This window comes from Cantharellus anzutake (genome assembly GCF_015039405.1).
Source record: "Cantharellus anzutake strain C23 chromosome Unknown EI90scaffold_217, whole genome shotgun sequence".
NCBI lineage: Eukaryota > Fungi > Basidiomycota > Agaricomycetes > Cantharellales > Hydnaceae > Cantharellus > Cantharellus anzutake.
The window spans coordinates 61514-86428 of NW_024067167.1; the positions used below are offsets into that span (position 1 = coordinate 61514).

The 24915-nt window shown below is 49.2% G+C and overlaps 2 protein-coding genes across 2 annotated transcripts; one reads left to right on the forward strand and one right to left on the reverse strand.

Moving 5' to 3' along the window:
* Window positions 1–8198: 8198 nt before the first annotated feature.
* On the forward strand, window positions 8199–8623 carry EI90DRAFT_3096147 (uncharacterized protein). The gene has a single exon (XM_039062527.1). It carries the CDS (start codon window positions 8263–8265, stop codon window positions 8425–8427), a length of 165 nt encoding a protein of 54 aa, XP_038907821.1. The 5' UTR covers window positions 8199–8262; the 3' UTR covers window positions 8428–8623.
* On the reverse strand, window positions 8334–8768 carry EI90DRAFT_940620 (uncharacterized protein). The gene has a single exon (XM_039068270.1). It carries the CDS (start codon window positions 8715–8717, stop codon window positions 8424–8426), a length of 294 nt encoding a protein of 97 aa, XP_038907822.1. The 5' UTR covers window positions 8718–8768; the 3' UTR covers window positions 8334–8423.
* Window positions 8769–24915: the final 16147 nt, after the last annotated feature.

Genomic DNA, 24915 nt, shown 5'->3' on the forward strand with positions numbered 1-24915 from the left:
TCGGGGGTCACACCTTCCCTGATTCCATCATCCCAATCGACGACAATCTCTTTGGTTTCCTTTGTCTTTGGATCAACCCATTTCGTCTTGATGGGTAAAATCTCATCTTTGAATAGGCCCGCCTTGAGAGCTTTGACCGCTTTTTGCATTGATTCGGCTCCAAAGGCATCTTGATCCTGTCGAGTGACTCCGTAGCGCTCGGCAACGTTTTCAGAGGTGATACCCATCGGGACGAGGCAGTCTGCGGCGAGAGGGTGGGAGAGGACGGATTCGGACCAACCGGAGGGAAACATGCCTTGACCATAGAACATGGACATGGATTCCACACCGGAGCCTGGTTGAAGCCGTCAAATCAGTCATAAACTAATGACTAGGAAGAGCGGAAACTCACCGATACCAATGTCAATCTCACCAGCCCTAATTTCATTAGCGATCTGATTAACGGCCGCCAACCCACTCGAACATTGACGATTAACGGTGTTCAATGCGGCGGTGTAGGGAATACCGGCTGCAAATCCAGCCATTCGAGCAGCATTGGCACCTCCGCCAGGAGGGCAGACGTTCCCTACTGCAATGTCTTCGATGAGGGCGGGGTCAAGGTTAGCTCGGGTGTAGACTTCTTTTAGGACTGCTGCGAGGTATTCTTCAGGATAGGTGTCTTTGAAGCCACCCCGACCACCCTGTGAAGAAGAGATGTGACGGGTTCAGAAAAAAAGGATCGAGTGAGCGGAGATGGGATGGAGAAGGTCGGTGAAAGTTGGGGTCACCTTTGTAAGAGCGGTGCGAATGGCAGAAACGATGACGACGTCGTCGTCGTGCTTTTGAAAGAGACTCTCCCTTGGTGAGAGGGATGAGGAATGATACTGAGCAGACATGTTGGTCGTTGCCTGTGGGCTTGATGAGGGGATATGATGTTGAGGAGAGGTGTTTGGCGGAGTATTTGAATGATCAATGGCTTTGGTTGGGGTTCGGGAATATCACATGCCGGATTGGGGACAATAGCCGGATTGAATTATTTAATTTATTAAGGCCACACCTTTCTCCGGATCTGGGCAACGGATGCAAGTGTGGTAAAGCCGACCTGAACGGGCGAATCTGTGCACGACGACTTGGTCATCGGAGCTTAAGTATCAGTCGTCCCTCCTCATGATGGGACGACTGCCCCTCGGTAATTAGGGGGACTACAAACTTGATCTCATTCGCGCATCTTCCACTTCTCACATCAATATTAACCTGCTTGTATAATCGCGGGATATGTAGCAATCGTGCGTCTTTCTCGTGTATTTCTCACTTGGGAGTGACCTTCAACAGCCTATGCTTTTACCTCGGCCTCAGCCCTCCGATACTCTCCACAGCCTACAATTACTGCAGTAGTGGGTACTCCATAAATATATATACATAGCCTGATCCATCTCGCCGAAACATTAATGCTCATCAACCTCTCTGACTCCCCCTCTCCCGTCTCCGCCCCGCGCCGGTCTCTCATCACTCATTCTCCATAATACAACGTCCCTGGCGGGCGAGTGCACCTTCAAACCGCACATGGACACAACCGCACGTGGTGTAAATACTCGAGACTGGTTGCTTCCCCGCTGCCCTGCTACCGCGCTTCATCTGTACACCCAACTGGTCGATCCGGAGGGAAATGCATCCCGATTCCTGAATAGGTCCGATGACTACAGTCTCTTTACGCTTTGCTCCATCGTGTTGTGCAGTCAGCGGTTTGTACCCTGGTGCCAGTGTGTGTGATATATGCGGATATTACGCTGGTTAAACGTGTCATCGTACTCTCCAACGCTCCTGTTCGGCTATTGGGCCAGCCCCTCTTACGGCCATTCCACCTGCCAATGGGTGTGGCACTTGTCACACCATCTCATCACATGCCATTAGGCAAAACGGTAAATTAATCCCTTTCGAATCGTACTTATCAGTGAGGTACCAGAGTCCCATCAAAAATCCAATAAGATAGCGTGAGCTCGAAAGGAGCATGACACCACCACTTCCTAGTTGTCCGATTCCTACTTTTATGACCGAACATTGGTACTGTGTCAACATGATCACACTCACACATGTACTTATATTGAAATGGAGAAATAGAGCATGACGACTCACCTAATCTTAAATACAATGCAAAAGAGTGTTGACCGTGAGATTTGGAACTCCAAACTCCCGGTTTTCATCGCTGGAACATTACAGCATTACACTTCCTTTCACTGACACCGCCTCTTCCCCGTTTCCGGGGAGAGATTGTCAAGTCAGTGTCAAGTCAGGGGAATTAAGACGAGGGTCAAGAGGACTGATTGATGTTGGTGGCGGATATAGTGTTAAACGTCCTGCGAGGTCAAGAGGAAAGAAGCGACCTCATTCACGGAGCTTGGGTAGTTGGGAGAGGCGCGATACAATTCAAGTTACTAGTGCGATTGAGAGGAACTTGTGATGAGACAATTACTTGGACAAAATGGTAAGATAACCTCGACAAGAGCGTCAGAAGAAAACAGAGCAGCTCCTCTGGGGAGGGGTGTGTGTGTGTGTGTCGGATCGGCAAATGCTAAACACATCGTATGGGAGGGAGGTGTCATCAAGTGACAAAACTTATTTTTGACGGAAATTTTTATCTTATCACTTTTGTCTGATATGTATCTTGTTGTTACCTAAGCCCTTCCTATATACCGCCATGGCCCAGTATTCAAATGTACCAAGCGTATCGTTGACAGGGGATATATCCGACTCGGTGTTGACCCTAGGCCTTTGTCCTACACTGCGTACGCGTGATCTACTATGTTGATGGAACTTGCTCTGACATTGATTCCAGTCTTCCTCGCATACCGACTGACTGTCGTGAGCTAGGACGATCGCCTGAAGAAAGGAGTAGATAACGGATGCCGTTACAAGGCCAATCCAATGCTCATAGATCCATGTAAAGGACTCAGGACCCCCACGAACTATGGTTCCCGTAACAATTCCAAGGGTGAGAAAAAGGCTTGAACAATCACAGCTTCAATGAGACAGAAGTCCGGATAACAGGAGAGTGAAGCTCACCGTTAATCTTATAACGCTTCTTCGTTCCATCCCTGATTTGTGTTCCCTCTACCCAGTCGCCAGGGAGTATCCACCATGCAAGAATGTTATAAGCGAGCCACGCCAAGTAAACAAGGAATGCTTGAGTATCCCATAGGCCCCTTCACCACGATGGGTCAGTTAGCGCGTTATGAGCGTAGATAGGAAGGACGGTGAGAGGAGGCGGGCATCCTCCAGAATGTTTGTTGCAAACAAAGTACAATGCGTAGATTACAGATGGGGCAAGAGTAGTGCATGCGCAAGTTCCAACCACTCGGACGGCCCCAAACCACATGTCATTAGGAACTATCAAGGATATTCAATTCAATTAGCATGCCGCGTGACGCGTGACCCTTGACCCTTGACTCTTCCACCAGCGCAAAACGTCTGGACTCAGTGGCTTGGAATTGCAGCTGGCATACCAATCTCTCAAAACACTCCAGAGTACCATTGTATTTAGCCGAGTATTGATGACGACAGGGAGCCAGACTTTGCAGGAGTGCTGACAGATCTACTTGAAATGATGAGGGCGCGTCTTGATGGTCCTCAGGTATGTAAATGACCTCTATGTAGTTATAGGCCTCACCGTTGTTCAGGATCTCTCGTTCTCCGATTTGACCAATGACCACTTATCGAAATTAAACATATCCCCGGCTGGGTCCCTCGAACTGAAGCCAAAGAGCGTGCTCGCGGAACTAGCAAAGAAGACCCAAGTTGTTGGGAAAGATGACATCTGGTCTTCGGAAAACTTATATCGTCATCTGCAACGCCTGGAGACGCTCGTCCCCAAGTCGGTGAGTAACGCCAACTACCACTGAAATGCTGCGCTCATGTTGGAGATATCAGAATGAAGCAGCTGCTCGCGCTTGGATAGACGCGTTTTTTTTTCGTGTGTCTGCAATGGTGCCTCCAGATGAAATGATGGTCCTGAGCGTGGAGCAACAAATCCCCCCTACAGCGGTCAAACCTTCCAGCTCCACCACACTTCATGGTTTTATCGATTACATCGCTGCAACAGCAGTTAAATCTGTTGCAGGTAATATTTTCGCCTGTCTTGCCTGGTTGTCCTTTGCCTGGCTAACCTCCTTGTAGACAAATTTTTGTCTGACCCAACGATTGAAAGACTCAAGTCGATGTCAGGTCTCGTGGTGACTAAAGCTAAATCTTCGTCTGGGGCTCCGACTCACCTCCGAGACCATATACCTCAAGCGATTGGCGAAATGTATGCCTGCGCGAAAGCCCTTGGGTTAGTGTTAGTTCCTGCTGTCTATGCAACTTAAATCTCTAAATAATTATCGTGCCTGTGTAGGAAATCTGTTGTCCGCGGGGCGCTGACGGTTGGAGACAGGTGGATTTTTCTCATCATTGTCATGAATGCCAATGGTGATGGAGCTAAGTATTGGAAATCTCGTGGCATCGGCGTCCTTACCACGACGCCTCCCGAGGACACAGCGATCACATCGCCATGGCCCGACGTCATTGCTGGTATTTTGGCACATTGGGTAGGTTTTTCCCCCTATCTTCAAAACGGGTCCACTGACTTGTGATCGTGGTATTAGATGAAGCATAGTTTTGAGGGCATCAAAGATGGCGACGATTGGTTTGAGGTTGAATTGTAGTCTGTACAGCGTTAATCCACTACCTAGTGGAAAAAGCTAAGACACCCCAGCAAGGCATCGGAACCCTGGTGGAACAATGACCTTACTAAGTCATGAACTAAGACAAACCAGAGAATCTCTCAAAGGGTGGATCAAGGACTTCAACCGTCCATCCATTTACGTCAATCCTTACATAAGGACATTCGCTCACAAATAAGAAAAGCAAAGCAGGAATACTACCGGAAACTCACAGAGGAAGCCAACCAGGGTAAGATGTGGGATTTCCGTAAGTGGTCAAAGTGCATCTTAGTGCGATAGGGGCCGTCCCTGTGGGAGGTGCATTACTCGGTGCATGGTGAGAGGATCGTCTTTCAACTTCACTCCAAGAATCCTGAACATTCTCCATAGACGGGTTTCTGCGTCTATGAGGTTGGAAATTCAGCTAGGTGATCCCTCTCCTATTGGAGCAAGAATTTGTGCTCATATATTACAGGGAAAGGGGTTCGGATGAAGTTACCCATCTTTGGGATCGTGTGGCTGAGCTCGAAGCCGTGATCCGGGGACTAAAGGACAAGCCTCAGCCTCAAAGAACCCCTGTAATGCCTCCAGGGATGTTGGCAATCGCGAGATGAGCCTGTTGGCTCCAGACTCGTACCCAGTCGTTTTCGCTCCGTGGACGCGCGCGCACTGCAATGTATGCACGGAGCAAAATGCCATAGGTAAAATACAGCAATTTAGTAAATAACTTGGGCTGCACAATGTTATTTACTTCCCACTGTGAGCTGTGGGAGCTTTTGAGAGCTTGGGAGTATGCAACCAACCCCCAGAGCACTCCTGAGTGCTCTAGAGCCATACCGGTTTTCGTGACGCAAGCCCGTGGCGTAAAATACAAAATACGACGGTTGTAAAGTGACCGTTTACCACCGTTAAACTAGTCAAAGATGACCAAGAAACAGGTAATTTACTCTCATAATCACTGTAATGGAACCTTGGTAAAATACCGCATACTTGATTGTAGAACACTATGTAAACATGAGTGTATTTTACCATCTTTAAAATGGTCCTTTACACAACTCTGATTCCCACTGTGTATGAAGGTTGCGCACGACCTCCCGATCAGCATGCTCCATCGCATCGGCAGGAGACATAAATACAAGAGATGGATACACATGTTCAGAATTACGCGTGCAACGAACAGCTCAAGGTGGAACCCGCCCAGAGCGTGAAACGATACAAGCAACTGCTCAGGGAAAACGCCTCCCCTCCCAAAAAACCAAGTGCTCATGGTCAACCAGTTTAACCAAAGATGACATTGAATGGGATGTCCCCTCGTTGATACACCGTTGCCGTATAGCATCGTAAACCGCTAGTCCAGCAGCGGCATCGTTCGCAGCATCTAAGTCCAACCAGTCAGTAACAAAAAGATCACCGCAAAATCGCTAACATTTGATCATGTTCTCCGTAAGAGGACACTCCCAATTGCTCAATACCACCTTTTTCGACTTTTTCAGAGGTAGCCCTATATAGTGTTCAGTCAGCCTCGCAAGGGATATAAGACTTTTGGGATGGTCTCCAGTAAAGGAAGAATTGAACGTTCTGGCAAGAAAAGTGAGCTCAACGGCTCCATGAAACTCAATCCCAAAGTCACGTCGCACTTTCGCGGCATCCTCTGACAAATGAGGGTATTTGAGCTCTACAGATCCATGATTCGAGAAAGGCCCAGACCTTCGATCCCTACGCCCAACTTTAGGATACGTGGGGATTCTATTAATACACGCAGTGATGGTGGAACTGGAGTTGACGAATAATTGGTTAGGATACTTTCGCCACGTCGCATATATAGTGGGTAGATTTACTCTTCTTGCTCATCTGCGCCGTGTGAATAAGAAGAACTTGTGAATTATCCGCCAATTGCACCAACGCGATAGGGTTCCTTTGACCGCCTTTGACAAAATTAGGCCTGAATTCTACATCAAATCCGATTGGGCTGGCACAAAGATCAAATCTGTCGCCGCCACTGGTCAGGCAATGGCACGTACCCGCGTAGTTGCGGAATGAAGTGGTCCGCTTCCGAGACTGTGGTTATCAGCCGCAAAGGTCGTTTTATTGGTGCTGATAGCGTAGGCTCCGAAAAGGAGTAATAGGGCATTGACACAGAGCCTTGAGTGTTTGGATTTCCGCTCGGCATTTGCTTCGGCCTCTGATGAGGCTTGGTATTTTCCGCTGTGAAAGTGGAGGCTTTCTTTTCCCTGGGCATAATTCGAACGTACTGTAACCCTTTGGATCCAGGTAAAGTGAAAGTCAGAAAATGCGAAGACCCCAAGAGCAAGGCGGTCCGAACACAGACGTGCTCACTGGTTACAAATACTCGCTCTCACGTGCAATGACCTCGGCTCTTCAATTGAGTGGTGTTAGTGGCGATTTCTCCAGCATCAACGGGTTGATGAGTTCTACATACTGCAGAGACCTAGGTAATTACTAGTTGTCGTTGCTTGTTTACAGTATAAGTTAAAGGATTGCAATCGGTCTGAACAACAAGGTGACCAGCCTCTCTTTCGCGGCAACACCAGTCCAATCGGGGAAATAGCAGCGGTACCGGTCGTGTGAAGGTTTGAGGGCTCTCTGGCAACATAGATCCATAGCCAAGCTCTCCATTACGGCTCACTCCCCTCTCATGGAGATGTGGTCATGCTAGCAAATCCACGAACCAACGCACTTACACCAAACAGATGAACGTTGAAGATAAAATCCATTTTGGCACAGTTTGGGTGTGATCGTGAGACCTGCTATCGAGCCCAATCATCGCTCTGCCGCAGCATGCTTGATGTATATACAGTACATAGTGTATTACATGCTTCAACCCTTCAAGTGTTACACGGGGATGTCATGTCAGTCAATATCAACACTAGGTGGAAAAGATAAAATTCCCATGGATTGAGCGGGTGAAAGTGGCCTTGCAAGTACTGTTCATTCAGCGTGAACCGCGCATTGTCGCCCACATATCCTCCAGATCAATTTCAAGTGCAAATTGAGACACCGCTGTCATCAAGGCTTAGTGAGCATTTTTTCCTAAACACTTTCCGGTCCCTATCCTTTGGGATGGCAAATACAATTAAGCTTCCATTGCCACACCCTCTTGTATTCGTTCTTCAGCAGGTCCCAAAGCTCTTTATATTTAATGAATTTCATCATGACTGAGTGCCGTGTAGAGATCGTACGTATGCTGAAACATGACAACACCGGTGATGGTGTGGTTTTTATCTCTTTCTCTTTCGAAAGCAAACGAGTGGTAGTACTTAACTGCATCCGGACGATGGACATCAAATGGAAAGTGGGAGTTTGCCGTGGGAAGACAGAGGCCGGACAGTGCCGGAGCACAGCCATACTACATTTTGCCCCAGTCGGAGGAGCGAAGTGTCGCGTCCAAATTTCCGGAGTAGGTGATCGGCTGTGTTTACAGCCGATTCCAAAAAAAATTGCCGTTTGGATCTCATCAAGAGAGATCGAGGGAACCCCTTCTTTGCCGAATCTGGCAGCATTTTGAGCTTTTTTAAGGAAGTCGGCGGACCCAATGGTACCGGAAAATAGAATAAAATAAAACAAATAAATGTGGCACTCCCAGTTGAGCCGCCTTCACATAGACCCGCAGATAATACAGATAGATCGCCCCGAGCACAGACGCGAACCGAACACATGGATTAAACATACATCAATCTGTGTCTTCATTGCCGTACATGACAGCCGGAGAATCGGGGGACGCAGGGGACATTAGCGACAGGAGCGAGGCAAATTCGGTGTCTGAACCGTCATGGATTGAGAGGAAATGCGTGTCAGCGAATGACAGAATCGGAGACCTTGTACTCCTCTCATGTGATAAGTACTCACAGTGAATACCAGCCAGCGAGCCAAATCGAAGCTGCCCAACATGTAAAGCAATTCAGAGGTTCGAATTAGCTCGGTTGTGATATCTGGTTGACAGTTCTTCAGTGGGAGCGTCGGAAGGCAGGAATAGGGTATAGACCAACAGGCAGATGTGGATATGAGGCTTACCACTTTCCTCATGTTCTATGAACGATACAAATCCGTTCCCGTTGACGTTCTAAACCAACATCAGCAGTTGTTTGTCAACAACTTTTATATGAACCGTCTTTACTCACTTCTAATTCACATGAACATGGACTCGTGTCCTCAGCCTCAGTCCGTGCTCGCCACAATATAACCTGCATTCACACCATGCCGCCAAAATATGCCCTGCCATTGCCCCATGTGTCCTACATGCTGTGTCAGATGTTGGTCAGATGTGTTCCATGAGTTGGTGTGAATATTTGCGCTGGTGCGGGTTGTCAGTGGGGGAAGCAGTGGCCTATGTCATGTGAACAGAGACCCCGGCGCTAAGCGGATTTAACCAAATAAGGAAAGACTTTCGTGAGGCATGACTCTGGCCAACCTTTTTAGGAAGAGAGATTCCCCTTTCGATGAGATCCAAACGGCAATTTTTTTTGGAATCAGCTGTAACTCCGTACCATGTGATCTTTTGTATTGAGTACAGAACGTGAGAACATTACGTAAAGAGCTATTACTTATTTTGCGCGTCCACGGAGTTCCTCCGACTGGGTACGAGTCTGTAGCGGGGCCTGATATTACCCAAATGACACTTGTACTGTCAATTGTCGCGTTGCGGTCCGCTAATGGCATATAGCGGGCCGGTCATGACGCGTTCGAGTATATGTAAGGAGTCATCGATATCGATAGCCACCTTGTTGCCCTCGGAAAGGAACACCATTTGCCCGTCCGATGTCCAGCTTGATTGATCTGACTGTACTGCAGGAACGTCCAGCTGCGGGGAGGCTTCTGTGTTCTGTAGATTCGAAGTCCTCTGGAGGTTTTCACGAGGCTCTCAAATTAATGGTCAATCGTCAAAGTACACGAGGACAAACGACACCCAAAGCATTATGGCGTTTAGGTATATACATACCAACGAAGCCACCCAGTCCCGACAACTTCGGGGGCTCCAGACTGACATCTAAAGCAGCAGCGTCGCCAACAGTTACTACACTCAGGGGAGACTCTCATTAGGAGGATGCGAGTGGGGGGCCACTTAATCTAGAGCTGCTGGGAAGGAATGTTCGATGGGGTAGATGCAAAAAGAGCGGTACCGTCGGGCCCCTTTATCGATAAGCACCTCTGGCATGAAGAAGCTACTGGATGCAACATGGAAAATCTCATGTTCAGCTGGAAATAGTCGACGAGATGGTCTGACAGAGATTCTTCCTTAGGTAACAAGTCAAGCTACCACCGCCGAGATGCCCTCAAAATCGAGGCACAGAACGCATTGATCGATACATGCAGTGGTCTATGTGAGGGGTGATTGATGCGATCACAATGATAAAGCATGTATCCTGAGGTCAGGTCATCAGACGAAATCCTCCAGCCTTTTCGCCTTCGTAGCGAGGCGCTCCTCCGACCGTCTCCAAATGAGGAATTTGAAACCGTTTGCTGAAGCAAAAGTGGAAAATGCGAGAAGGACAATTATGAAGATAGATCCCAAGAGCTGATAGACGTGTCAAATGCACATCGATACTGGGACTGTAAAAACTTCGTACCGCATACGTAACATATGCTGAGGCCTTTGGTGAAAAAGTGACCACTGGTGGGGCGCTAGGGTTAGGGCTCAAAAGTTGAACGGATACCAATAAGAAAATGATGGCTACGGCCATAGACGCTCCAGCTCCATAAACACCAATGGCCACGATAATTTCCCAGAGATGTGGATTTGGAAACGGGTAGTTCGCCCGGTGACTACACCAAGTGAGCACGACTTGGACGGCAGTAGCGAACATGAGACAGATCATGAACAGTACAAAGGAGCAGCACATGTAGGATATATTTCCTCGAGTGGCGCTGGAGGGTGTGAAGACTCGCGGTACCAGGACAAGCCATTCTAACTCTTACCTGACAATGGAAGTATAGCTTAGACCAGCACCTAGAACAGATACAGCGGACAATGCCCTGATACTCTCATTATGAGCATCGAGAGCATCCTTTCCATCATTGTTAAGCGATGCTTGAAGCAATTTAGCAACGGTATCACCTTCGCCCAATCAGAGATTCCTAGGACGTGCTCTATTAGTCAAGTGAGACGTGATTGGGTAATTGACTTCACCTTTATATCCAGTCATCTGTTTATTGGTTTGCGTTCGAGCGATATCTCGAATTTCTGAAATTTCATCTTTCGAAGCTCTGATCTGGAATTAATGTCAGATTCGCACAATCCTGACACCTTCTGCACAAAACTAACCTCCTCTTTCAGGACCTTGCAATCAGCAACGATGCGCTGCCAGGTGCTCGTAGCTTCCCGCCTCCAGTCATCAATTTTTCCCTTCTTGGGAGGTCGATGGTCAACGGCAGAGTTCATGCGGATTTCGCCAGCACAAACCAGTTCGGTGTCTGCGGGGTTTTCCAATTTTCGCAGCTGTTCCAAAGCTTTTCTTTCTTCCTCCTTCAATATTTTATGCTAGTCGATAAAGGGAACGGTAATGGTGATTCACTGAGGGACACAGTCAACTGAGGGCATGCAGACAACTCACCAGTGCTTCCAAAGTCTGTAGACGCGTTTCTCGCTCCTCAGTCATTTCATTTCCCTTCTTAATATTGGAGGACTTCATTGGTCTCTCTTGGTCAGTGAAATGGTAACGCATGCGGAACGCGACCGCCTTACGTGTGAATGTTGAAAAGATGGTGTATGACTGTGGAGATAAAGTACGGCACTCAGTCCCCCGCGGGTTGTCAGCCAGGCATGTGGAACAAAAACTATCCACAGACTGGCTGTAAGCGACCATTCTAGTAGAGGGAAAAGGGTCCTATCGTCCCGAGAATCTCTCTGTTCCGTGGTGGGCTGTGCTTTAGTACGCGCTGGGAAAGGGAATTATACATACATGTCGCATTCTGGAAACGATCCAGCGAAGTAGAGCGAATATGGCGAGAGGGATAGCCATGGGCAAAAGAATCAACCATTGTAATGCTTGCACTACTCTAAGTGAGAAATCGCGATCCTTCTTCTTAGACTTATTTTCGTAAAACTCTTTCGCATGAGTTAGGACGTCCATGCCGTGGAAATTGACGCAAATATGCATCTCTTGTCGATACGGGTCTTTGGGGTCAGGCTGTTTTGGCAGTGCTCGACATTCCGCGCTTTCACACTTCCGCTGAAGATACCCAAAGAAAGTTTGTGACCCTTCTTCTACTGGCTGCCTCGGGTGAGCGCCTGGGCTGGTGCTGGAGGACCCCGGAGCTAGGCTTGCATTGTTCAGTGCGACGGAGGGCGAGCTCATACCAACGGGGGGTGTCAGCGACAAGGGGGGGAATCGATGTCACCGATCCTCAGGACTTTATAGCATTGACAATGCATTATCTCAATTTGGGAGAGCTGCCAGGCGGGCGCGTATCAATCCTAGTCGTCAAGGTAAGCATACACGAAGACCTGAAAAGGGACGGTGCTGGAGCACGTAGAAGAAACCAAAGACATGATCATAGTCCGTTTGAAAAGTGTGCAAACACAAGAGAAATCCGGCAATTGAAACACGAGGCCGCGCAACGTCGGTGGCGATGAGCTTGATCAGCAATTGAATTCCGGTTGAATAGCGCTCAAGATTGGGCAGGTTATGTAACAGCTCTCAAGATGGGCGCTAAAGAGGCTCGTCATCATGGTGTGGGTGTGTGTATCATATTATCTGTGCTGTTGGCATATGATGGAGCGTACAATGGGTTACCCTGTACACAATCATTACATGGCCACGCTGATGTCCCATCTTGCCAGCTCTCTGACCCACCATATATCCGCCGGTGTCCCATCCATTCGCCCTTTATCATCTCTTCCTGCAGTCACCGGTATCCACAACACCGCTCCATCCCTCGAGTCACAATGACCTAAGTTGGAGGAATGAAGAGGGTTAATCGGGTAGCCCACCAGGGATGGTGCCATTGTAGATTGCCTCCCTGTGAGCGACGGTCGCAATGGTGCGTACCCTGGCATTATGTAAGGCAAGGCACCAATGTAACCCGATATTACTTATGTAAGGGTTCCAGACATGCACACCCTGACTGACATTAATATTATCGACGGCGGGTTGTCGCCGTCGCTAACGCAGTACAGTTGCCGCGGACAAACTACGTAACTCATGGTTCTACATAATAACGGTCTGCAGGGCCTACAGCACGAAAGATTCTGCCCAATTTCTGACCACGCCTCTCCCCTTCTTATGCACCTCAAACCGCTTCACATCCCTTGAAATGATAACCGCATGGCTATTTACGACCCCATCAATATAGGCCAATTTCTTCTTGAGCTGTGGGATACTGTTCAAATTCATCGCCATTTGCAACTGTAACGGCGTCAATCGCGGGCTGATTGCCTCAATCTGAAAGTTCGTCTCTTGGGCTTCATCTGGATTCTCTAAATGGAACCCTCTTGCTCCGGCGTTGCCGTTGGCCATAGGGGCTGGCCGTCTAAGCCCCGCATAAGCGTCATTATCTTGCTTTGATACGCCACCTGCGTCCTCTACACGGCCGAGGGATGAGGAGAGGTAATCGGATCTGGATGTGTTTGCTTCAAGAAGACGAATGCGTTCTCGAGATGCTCGAGAGTCAAGGGACAGACGAGCTATGAGGACTATGAAGAAAAGAGGAAGGAGGATTGGCAGAAGGGCGATAATGAGCTTGGATGCGTAAGTTCTTTGAGTCCAGCGCAGTAACAAAGTAGTCTGCAAAGACTTACAATATTAAACGGCCAACGTGCCTGCAGGACGGATGGGACGAATATCTTCCTGCGAAGGGACTCGATATAAGCCAGAGATAGGAGGCGTGTCTGGGGTGGTGGAGGTGGAGGCACGTCTGGAAGTCTGTAAGACTCTATAATTGGGGAATACCTCTCGTCTAGTTTCCTGGACGCGAGAATGGCTTTACTCCTTGTAATGTGATGAGTATAAGGAGGCGACGCACACTTCGATTCCATTAACACTATGGGCGAGGAATGGATCCTCGGTTTCTATTGCCGCTGTGAGATAGGGCACAACAGTATCATTTATGCTGTGTAGATATATCGATGTGCATGCAGTTCTAGGGGAAGAACTAAGAACGTACCAATTAGCGTATATGGTGATGTGGGGAAAGAGGCTTAGTGCCTTAAAAAATATGCTGTCTAATGATTGAAATGTCACCTATAAAGATTGGTAAATGAATACGTTTGTACAAACACACCCCTGCGATTCATGATGTCTAATAATGGGCGTCCATCGGGTCCATCCCACTTATCCATCGCCCAAAATTGCTCTCCCGTTCGACTAAGAAATTTCGGACCGAGAACTGCATGGATACTCGAAACAGTTGTAGGATATCGTGGGATTCCAAGGTGGGGTGTAGCAATGGTAACGAAATTGACGGGTTCCACAGCCGCGAAGAAATCGGCATGATGCAGTACTCCAACGACGTAACGGGCTACCAGGCCACCGAGGCTATAGCCAGTGATGGAAAACCTGATGACCGTGTCGCCACTTGACTGTATGGCTTGGATTCGCTCGCGTATCTAGGGGTTCAGATGAGCCGGCTTTGTGCAAGTCGCACCAAGTGAACACACTACCTCGCCGACAACACGTTCTGCACCCCAATCTATCCCATCGTATGTCTGGACTGATTGATTTGACTGCGCTACGAGGACGTCCAGTTCAACGCCAGCGTCAAGCCGGGATCCAGACCGCGATGGAGGATTCGAATGAACCTCTGTAATAGTATTGGCAAGTTCCTCGAGATGTTCACAAGTTCCCCACATTCCTGAATAATCGTCAAACAAAGCATGTACACGAAGGCGTATGGCACTGGACAGACCATGGATAAGGACTAGGAGGTGTATCCTCCTTGTCATGCTCGCTCCCAACAACTCCGCTTGCTCCAGCTTGGCATTTAAAGCGGCAGCGTCGTCCGCAGTTGCCATGGTCAAACGATATAGGGGGCCCTAAGGGTCAGGATGCGCGTTTTATTTTGGACCAGTGAAGCAGGCGCTGTGCCCCTTTTTTGATCACATCACGGATGGAACCAAGCCTTGCCATACGACACCCGTTGCCAATGAGGCAAGGCACATCAGCCTTGACTAAGTATTAGAGATGCGCAGTATAAAACCTTCCCAGGTTTATCACACACTGCATGATTCTCGGAACATATCAAGAACGACACTACACAGTACTATTGTCTTTACCAATATTCGATAGACCGAAAGTCAACCATACCGTTCTCGCCTTTCTCTCTTCTCCGCTTGATCTCGCTTTCCCACTTCTCAAACCATCTATTCATTTTTCCTCGTCCCGATTCCGTCCCGACATTTACCGTAGCAATGATCTTGTCCCAATGGGTACTTAAAGCGAAACAAGATAGTTCAAGAAAGGATGAATGCTCTGAATAGGGTACTCCGTAGAGCATGAGCCGTGGCGTCGAGTTGCGCGTGGGCACCAGGGAAGAGGGGAGGAACGTCCGGGATTGCATGCGTGTTATGAGGGGAGCAAGGGCTGGGAGAGTGTCAGTTCCAGCGGGAGGCGAATATCTGAGCACCACATCAACGTGCAGATGAAGGAAGGATCAGTGTTCGGTTTCGAGACCGGAATGAACGTAAGCACTTACGTCCATCCTGTAGGCCGAAACCCCACAACTCGAGTGTACGCGCCTTTGAACTGTGAAAGATAGTCCCCTATTTTGTCGCTGTTCAGCGCACCGAGGGGGACAAGGTGTATTTGGGCTTCATAAGGGTCGTTCGTGAGAAGGGCATGCAACTCGGGATCATCTTGGCATCGCAGAATGGCTGCTTTCCGCTTGTCGCAATATACTTTCGAGGATAAAGCATTAGCGATGGCCTTCACGATGCGTTCTTTACCAATTGAGTATGTGCTACGAGAAACGCGTGACGCTAAGGCATTTATCTCATTGTTGATGGAATTACCCACCCAACCATAACTAAAGTGCGTCCCTCCCGAAGAGAGGCATCGTCATTATGTTGCCCTTTAACTATTGGTCTTGCCCAGACGTCAATCGATGGCTTCGGTTTCATAGAGATTTTTCCCGTTAGATCAGACTCTGAGCTGTTGGTGGGCTCGGTTCCGAGCACCAACCTCGTTGCGAGAGTGGCACATGCATCGATCACTTGTCGTTGCGGAGGGAAACAATACTAAATGAATTTGAGCTCGGCATCCAGGGAAGCAAATCATGGGCTAAGTGGAGCTCACTTTGGGATTGAGATAAGTAGTATCGAGGTAGATGATATCCAATATTTTCCCCTTGATGGCAGCATGTAGAGCATGTTGGGGAGAAGCACGAAAATCACCACAGTGAAGGTAGCGGAACACACGCGGAGAGCCAACATGAGGTGATTTGAATGTTGAGTCACCTGCATTCACCGTTCGCCGTCCTTCAAAGAGAAATAAAACAGAGCCCGGGCCTACCAACGTGCCCTTATTAGTATGGACAGATCGAAGTAATAGCAATACCAGAACACACAATGGTTAGCTTCAACGAGGGTGACAGTGACTTCAGTTTCAGGGACCAGCGTCGGGACATCCATTGGCACGGGGTGGATCCACTTCGAGTTGACTCCGAGCATTAACCTGATCAGATTCCCAGTTGTCTCTAGGAGAGAATCAGTACCGCAACAGGGACAAGGGGAAATGGAATTTTTCACCTGAACAATATATAGGTCCATTTGCCCATTTCTCGTTAAGGGCGGTATAATGATCTGAATGCGCGTGCCTTCGGGGCACGACATCAGCACAACCAATTCACTCCAAAAATCAGTGGGAACGGACGTTAGGAAATACGCTTTCACCCCAGGTATTTTCCCATAGCGAAACGCGTCTACAGCGATCGGCATTCCGGGCATAACTTTGTAGAAGGGCGCGAGTCTTCTCCGGCCGTGTTCTCCTTTCTGAGCCAAGCGCGCTGCATCGAGCTTTGTTCCTGGCCGCGCGTGATCCAACTCCGCTTGTTTCCAAGCAGTATTCTCTATGTGAGAACTCATAAGGATAGAGAAAATGTTGGGTTTGTAAGGGGATGTAGCCACAGGTTCACTTGATTGTTGTGAGGAATCACTACGTGACCTCTTGAGACACGCGCCTAGATGACTAGTAGAATTGCAGGGCTGGGAAGGATTGGTTTGAGACTAGAAGAAAGATTCATGAACACATGCCTCTTCTTCATCAAATGCTGTCCCCCAAGCTGAACGTGATGGGAGAGCGACATTATTTGTGTCTCCGGTGATCGCCCCACATTCACCATCCTCTCCTAAATCTCCAAGCAACGCGTCCTCAGTAGACTCTACAATTTCATCGTCTTCCAAAACCCAGTCACGAATGGCTGCAAGTCCGGGCTCATCGTCGTCCAGGATAACGAGCTTGCTTCTCACCGAAGGTAAATCGGACGATGGGTAAGGGGGAGAAGCTGCAATATCACGAGACGTTACTGTCAGGTCTTCCCCGGACACCCCGGGTCCACCCTGCCGAGTTTTCTTTTGAGGTGGTCCAAGGGATTGGGGGGTACTTCGATGTCCTTCATCACCAGATGAATCATCGATTAAAAGGGCCGTCTCTTTCGATGAGCCCTCTGGTCCAAACCGAGGAGATGAGGGTCTGGTTGAGTCGAATGACGCGCCAAAGTTGCTTTCCTTGAGTTGATTTCGGGGCGCAGATGAGGAAAAGAAATCAAGGAGGGTAGAAGACCCGTTCAATTTCCGCCTGACCATGTCATCTCTTGAGGAATCCACAACGCCCTTAGACTCGAGGTGTTCAGACACGTGACCAGTTTACTAATTTAATCCAGCAACTTTTCGGAGCCGTCAAATTGTTGAGATTGAGTTTGGGATGTTTCAACCTACTCCAGCGCGTAGTTCGATACCTTGAAAGACAATTACCCCGTAACAGGACAATAAACCAAAATCCCAGTGACTCAAATGGAGCTTCTTCTGTGACTCGCCTCACCTCCTGTCCTGGGAGCAATCTTTCGTCGTCCATTTTTGCAGTACTAACGTTTAAGTTTAATGTGGGATCGGTCTTTTTTGTTTTTCAATCTAGAAATCATCCAGAACATTCTAGAACTTGTGATGACTCAAGCGCCTATTTCGGGTTTCATCAACATCATTTCATGAGTGTTGACTCATAGCACTGACAACACTGCTCCTGTATCGCACCCGCATAAACTCTAGATTACCTCGTGTTCATCCGGTCCCGATGATGGGCTTCAAAAAAAACCAACCAACAATAGGACTCCTCCTCTGAGTCACTCTGGCTGGTAGGATCCTGCTGATAGCTCGTCACAAATCATGGTTTGGGAGTCATGTTGGTATTATCTCCAGCACTTATAAATACCTACTCCTACCCCTACTGCTTACTACTCAGGGCTCTAGATTGCCGCAAGTACCAACATTCTACTTGAACTACGCTACCACGCTCGCATTCGCCCTACTCTGCAGCGATTTCATATACTATTCCTCCGCTTCTCCATCATGGCGTCGAAAGGCTACCCTACGAGCTCCAACCAGGCAAGCGGAAAGCGTGCGGCTGGCGAAGGGAAGCATATGCCGGGCTCGGAAAATACGAGCCCTAATGTGACGCCAGGGGCTTCTTCGCAGCACTCGCAGCAGGGCTTCAAGCCTTGGGTCCAGAATCCCGCCGACGTCACGCTGTACAATCCCCGCCACCAAAAGCAGAAGTTTGACCGATCACTGAAGTATTCCAACCAATGGGAGCCCGGGATGCTTCCCGAGGATGACAAGGGCCACTAGGATTGCGAATATCCCCGCTGGCGAGAACTTCAGCAAGCCGGCCCCATATTGGTCACCCTATATCCTGTATTGAAATAACCCAATGTGCTTGCGACGCCCACCCCCCCCAACGCCATACGGATGATGTTGAGGCTCCTATCTTGATTCAATTATTTACTTAATTCTTGGGATATTTCGCAAGTCTGTATTTGAATGTTTGTCTTGAGGATTGGTATTAGGACTATTGCCCTCTCTCATACTGTGTTTTGTGGCGACACCCTCCAGTCATATCCAACCATGTATCTACGTTCATGCTCGAGTTGGCTCTGATATCCTGAGCGCATGATAATTAACTGACATTCTTAGTGGCTGTTCGTTTCGGTAATTTCCTGTCACAAAACACCTGCTTCCATGGTTCCAAATATACAGGACTACCTTTACAAAAAAGTTACAATAGGCAGTGAGATTGTACGCCCTAGACGCGCATTCCATATCCTGGGTTCATAATTCATCACTCAGGTCACCTACCGTGTCTTAAGTCGCGAATTCTCTATACACGTCAATGAGGCGAAGAGGCAAGCAACAAACCGGCTTCTGTTCTGTTTGCTGACTTGTAGGATGATAGGGAACTGGAGAGGTTTCATTCATTCTCATTAAAGGGTCCTACTCCTGTACATGCAACGTACCTACTTGCGGGAGTGCCGGAAGCCACATTCCAAGACACAAGCATTCCAACGACTGAGGACACTCACGAGAAAGCGCTTTTTACTCGATCCCTATCCCATTCCTCTATTATGCTTGTTCGCGGGGAGAATCTGGAAAGTGAGTGATTTGTGCAACCTATGATAGCTTAATGGAATCTTGAGGAAGACGTGTGTTATGCGCAGAAATAAAATCTCAGTTCACTCGAATAAGCTCCATACACATATACGGCATATCCCCGTCTACTCTAACTGTACGTAGGTTTCTACGCTAACACCTATTTATTAAGCCTGTTTTCCAGGATCCCGTTCTCCTTACTACGACAGCACCGGGGGTCCGAAGCAAGGACGATGCCTCCCGAAATCCTGAATATGCCAAGTTAATTGGCACGACACTTAACCCACACTGGAATGAGACGATAAAGGGGAAAATGATGGCCGAGCCTATAAAACCAGCATCCAAGGCAGTGCCGAAGCCTTCCGGCTTTGCTCCAACGCCTCCAGCTGGCCCCAAGGTTACTGAGGGTGCGTCGACCAAATTACCGAAAGCCGAGGAAAAGAAGAGGACAGGGACGCTTGACTGGGGAAAAACGAAGACGAAGGCAATAGAGGAGAACAAGGTGCGGTATATGGGATCATTCGTGAGAACGCAGTAGGCCTCACGTGTGGCTTTGTGTAATGTGTACGGGTCCACAGGATGGTGAAGGGGCCACGAGCGCAAGATCTGTGTTAGCTGAGCGTAGCCCTTCGTCCTCTAAGACTTTCGGAGCCGATGGGCCCTCACCTATGCTCATTGAGCCGTCCTCTGGGGACCCCACTCCTCCTACAAGAACGGCATCTGGTCGCCGGCTGCGAAAACGTATCCTTCTCTCGGATGAAGAAGTTGACGAAGATCCGAAAACTACCGCCAAGGTTTCTCCACCAAAGAAGAGGAAATCCGTTGCTCCGGAAGCCAGCGACGACGATTCGATGGCCGGTGTTTCAAAGAAACTGAAGGGCTCGAGATTAATGGTCACTTCCGATGAAGAACATTATGCCCCGGGGTCTGGTGAGATTATGGATTTGCATAACCAATATGTCTTTCGGAGCTGACTTCCTTAGCCCAAGAGCGAAAGGTATCCCACGGTGATGAGTCTGAGAGTAGCGGACCCGAACACACCCCCCTCAGTGCCAGCGAGCTCCGTCGTAAGATGCAAGACCCTCGGTTCAAGGCCGAGAGGATAAAGGAAAAGCAGAAGAACAAGTCTTTTGGCATCGATGTTTCAGCTGCCAAAGGAAAGCAAGAGGCCGCACGCGCAGCACGGAAGAAAGCGCCCAAGGGGAAAAGGAAAGTTCAGAAGACTAGGACTTACAAAGATGCCAAGGGAAGGACTGGTATGTTAGCCGAGAAATCCTTGCTGCTTTATCCATTCACGAATGACCTCGTTCCCCAGTCACGGAAGACTACTCATCTTTCGAGTCAGATGAAGAACCCAAGACATCTGAAGCCACATCCGGACCGAATTCCACTGGGACAGGAACAAAAGTAGCTCATGGACAAGCGACTGGCAACACCAGCATTGACCCCAAACCTGCTACAAGGACAAAAGCGTCCACGAACGATGAGAAGAAACTACCTATCCAGAAGAAAACACCGGTGGATCCATCCACGAAATCAAATGTCAAGCCGCGAAATAGCGGTCAACAGACGCTTGCTGGGTTCTTCAAGAAGTGACTTCACATCAAGGTTTGCAAATGAGTGGGTATTCTACGATCAACTTTTGATTCTACGGATCGGACTTTGTTCCACCTCGATGAGAGGATACAAATGTTGAATGTTTGTACGCGTATTATCATTATCAAAGACCAAAATGAGATCTTGATTCACCTCTCATTCGGAAACCCGGTGTTTGCCGATTGCACTCGACTCGCCGTTGGTGAATGGATTGTGCATTTCTTGCTGTCTAAAGCAACGTCCAGGGGCATGAGCACTCCCCTTGTCTGAATGGAACAAGATTCATCTCACCACCAGACCAGCAATCATCACTTGTTGACATCAATCAGCCGGATACAATACTCCCCACTACACGCTCCAGTGCTCGCGTTCGAGCCGCAAAACAGAGAGAACAGCAATCAGAGCCCTCTTTCTCCGCTCAGACACCCCGCTCACCAATCACTCTCCGAAGTCGAACCGCCCCATCCGCTATCATCCGAGGAAAACAAAGAGAACCAAATCGGTGAGTAATCCTCCTTCGTGTCGCCGCGTCACGTTGGACTCACAATCGATTTGCATTGTCAGCAGTAATCGCCGCTCAACTGCATCCACATCCACAACTGTCGCTAGTGAGGAGACCGTCATCGACAAGAAAGGGAAGAAACGCGCCGCCCCGGAGCCTTCACCGTCACCATCGTCCTCCAGTGCCGAAATCGACGAAGAACTATCGACGAACCCCTCTCCTCCGAAGAAAGTCCGTAGGACTCGCAACTCTAACAAGGTTACATCAGAACCAAGTGCCAATTCTACAAAGTCACCGCAGACAAAGAAGTCCATGAGTAAAAGGAGTAAAACAACCACCGCGGGTGCCAAAGGCAAAGCCACGAGGTCAAGGATGAGTGGCGGGTCATCTACTCTTCTTGATGGTGATGTCGAGATGTTTGATGCGGACATGCCATTCGAAAATGACTACATTGATGAATCCATGGACACTCAAGAGAAACCTCTAGAACGTGGCGAAGCAGACGATTCGGACGGTCATCACGGTCAGTCAAGGGATGATGGAGATACCTCTAAAAGCAAGGCTGAGGCTGCAAGTGCTACTACTGCCTCATTGGATGCTCCTGGTGCCCCAGCGACATCATCAACTGACCCGCTGGCTATGTTTGCTGGCGATGCGTCGTCCGCCGCCATGGCACTCTTCGGCAGCGATTTCCGCTCTCTTGGTGCTCATATGTTGGCTCAGTCCACGAAACTTAAAGGATATCTCGCCGCCCTCAAGCCTACCTCCGATGCTACTGTTCGCTTTGCGGCACTTCAGGAGCTCAACGAGCTTCTTGTTATGAGCAACGAAGACACGCTCTCCGGGTATTTTCAGGTTGATTCATTTGTTAAGGAGTTAGTGGGTATCTTGGGTGGAAAATCGCCAGTATCAGATGATGAAGATGGTGATGATCTAGAGGAGGATCGTGATGAAGAGGACGAGGATGCTGCTCTCGCGGCTGCTCTTGCCATGAGCGGTGGTGGGGTTACTCAAGGGGACGAAAACCCTGAGGCCCAAGTACTTGCCAGTCGATGTCTGTACAACTTGATGGAAGCGCTACCGGGGACTGCACATACCGTTGTCTATCACGGAGCCATTCCTGCCTTGTGTAGCAAGCTCCTGGAAATTACTTTCATTGATTTGGCGGAGCAAAATATCAGTGTAAGCGGAATCTTGCCCGATTTTTCCTCTTTGTAGTTGTTGAGGTTCCCTCATAGACATTGGATAAGATTACCGAAGAATGCGCAGGAGCCGTCGCTCGTCAAGGTGGCCTTCCAGCGCTCCTCAACTTCCTCGACTTCTTCAATACTTCCGTTCAGCGCACAGCGCTCCATGCGGCTGCAAATTGCTGTCGCAACGCATCGGCCGAGATTTTCAAGACGATCCGCGGCGTCTTCCCTATACTTCGGAACGTCTTGTCTTATCCCGATCAGCGTCTTGTTGAGAGTGCGGCTCTTTGCGTCATCAGGATTATAGAAAGCTACCATCGATCGCAATCGGAACTGCTCGAGGAGCTTCTTCTTCAGGACGATTTGGGGGTTATTAGGGCAATCAACAACTTGCTGAATCCCGCGGCAGGCAGCCCAGTGACCTCAGGCTCCACGTATACGCTCCTCTTGCGCGCGCTGAGCACTGCCGCAAAATCGAGCCCTAAGATTGCCATAGCTCTCCTTGAGGCAGATATCGTCAATATAATTTATCAGCTCCTTACTGGCGTTCTGCCTCCCAGCGAAGTCTCGAGGAGTGCTGCTGAATCGTTGGCAGATATGACCGTGATGCAGAACCTGGCACATCGGCAGAAGGATCAGGTAGAGGAAGGGCTCAGCCTCGTTTCGGAACTCATGCCTCCATTACCTAAAGGCAAGCTGGTCGGACGGACAAGTATATGTGACACAATGCTTACCAATCGGTGAACAGATGGCGTTTTTGATCAGCGGGCGTATTCTGAGAAGGCTCTCGCACGCCTTGCCAAAGCCAAGACGAAGGCGGAGCGTGCCGCATCGAGGACCAGTCGATCAGCAGGCGTGGATACACCACCCACGGACGAGAATGTGGAAGTTGTCGAATCGAAAGACCCCACTTCAGGGCAGGACCCTATCACGCGTGTCTCGCCTCCTAATGCGCTGTTGGAACTCCCTTCCGCACTGGCTGTGACATCGTCTGAACCACGGCAGAGTGCTTCAGCAACGCGCCTCTTCATGCTCCGTTCCAAACCTGAGTTAGTGAATAAATTCATGGGTCTTATCATCCCTGTTTTGGTGGAGGTTTATGCGGCAAGCGTGGCGCTCACTATCCGCACAAGGACATTAACTACGCTCCTAAAAGCGTTGTCATTCCTGGACAGTACATCACTTTCAAAAATTGTTGAGGTGCGTTTTCAACGACTCTCACGCTCACGCTCTGATGTATTGCGGATAGAATGTCCCTGTGGCCAGTTTTATCGGGTCCATTTTATCCTCCAAAGACCAGCAATCTCTCGTAGCCAGTGCCCTTCAACTTGTTGAACTTTTCCTTATCACGCTTCCATCCGAATACACGGCTGCCTTTCGGCGCGAGGGCGTTTTGCACGAAGTGCTGGCTATTGCGGATCAGGAGCTTAGCCCGAAGATTAAAGCCGAGCCCAACAGTTCCTCTAACACCCCGGTTCCAGAAGACGTCCCCAGTATTGGTGCCTCATCCCTGGTCATCTCATCGACATCCCTCAGGCGTTCCGCTCCTTACCCGGATTCGCAGGACGCTAACATTCTCCGTGCTCGTGTGATCAGGCTCAAGTATCTTTCATCGCCATCTGTTTCTTCTCTTGCTAGTGGGAAGGATACCTTTGCTTTGTTACAGAACCTCGTGCGAGGGCTTACTAATACCTCCGCTAGTGAGACTGAATTCGGAGCAGTGCTTGAGGGCATCGCTAAGCTATTCGAGGACAAAGATACTGGCCTATCAAGCTTCGAGCTATTGCAAAGTGGACTTGTCGATGAGCTTTTGACGTTTTCAACTGCCGAGGGGCAGGAAGGTGAATGTTTCGCCCAGATAACACTTACACGAGTGCTCATATAAGGTAATTCCCAGTTCACCTGGATCGTCGCCGCGCCCTCCTTATTTCCGCCCTGAGCCCTCCGAACATTTCGCGCACATCTTCCCCCTTTGCGACCTTAGTCAAGCGATTACAAGAGAGTCTGACAAGAATTGAGTCTTTTGAGGTTGTCACAGTAAACCCAGCTGGCGATGGTACGACCCACTTCATAACATTTTCATGGTCTTTTTAGAGACTCTCAATTCTCTAGATTCAAGGCGTAACTCGGCGTCTCTTCTTGCGCGACAGCTGAGGCTCCGACTTGTAGGAGAGGGTGCCGACGTACCGAAGAGTTGCACAAACATCACCGTCTCCATTCATGCCATCGCCACCTTCCAAGCGTTGCATGATTATCTCCGGCCGAGATTGTCGTCCCAAGGTCTGCCCCCCTCTCGCATATCCGGCATGCTTGCTGCTTTTGCAGCGGCGGCAGGGTTACCGCCCGGTGCCCTTTCTCGGCCAC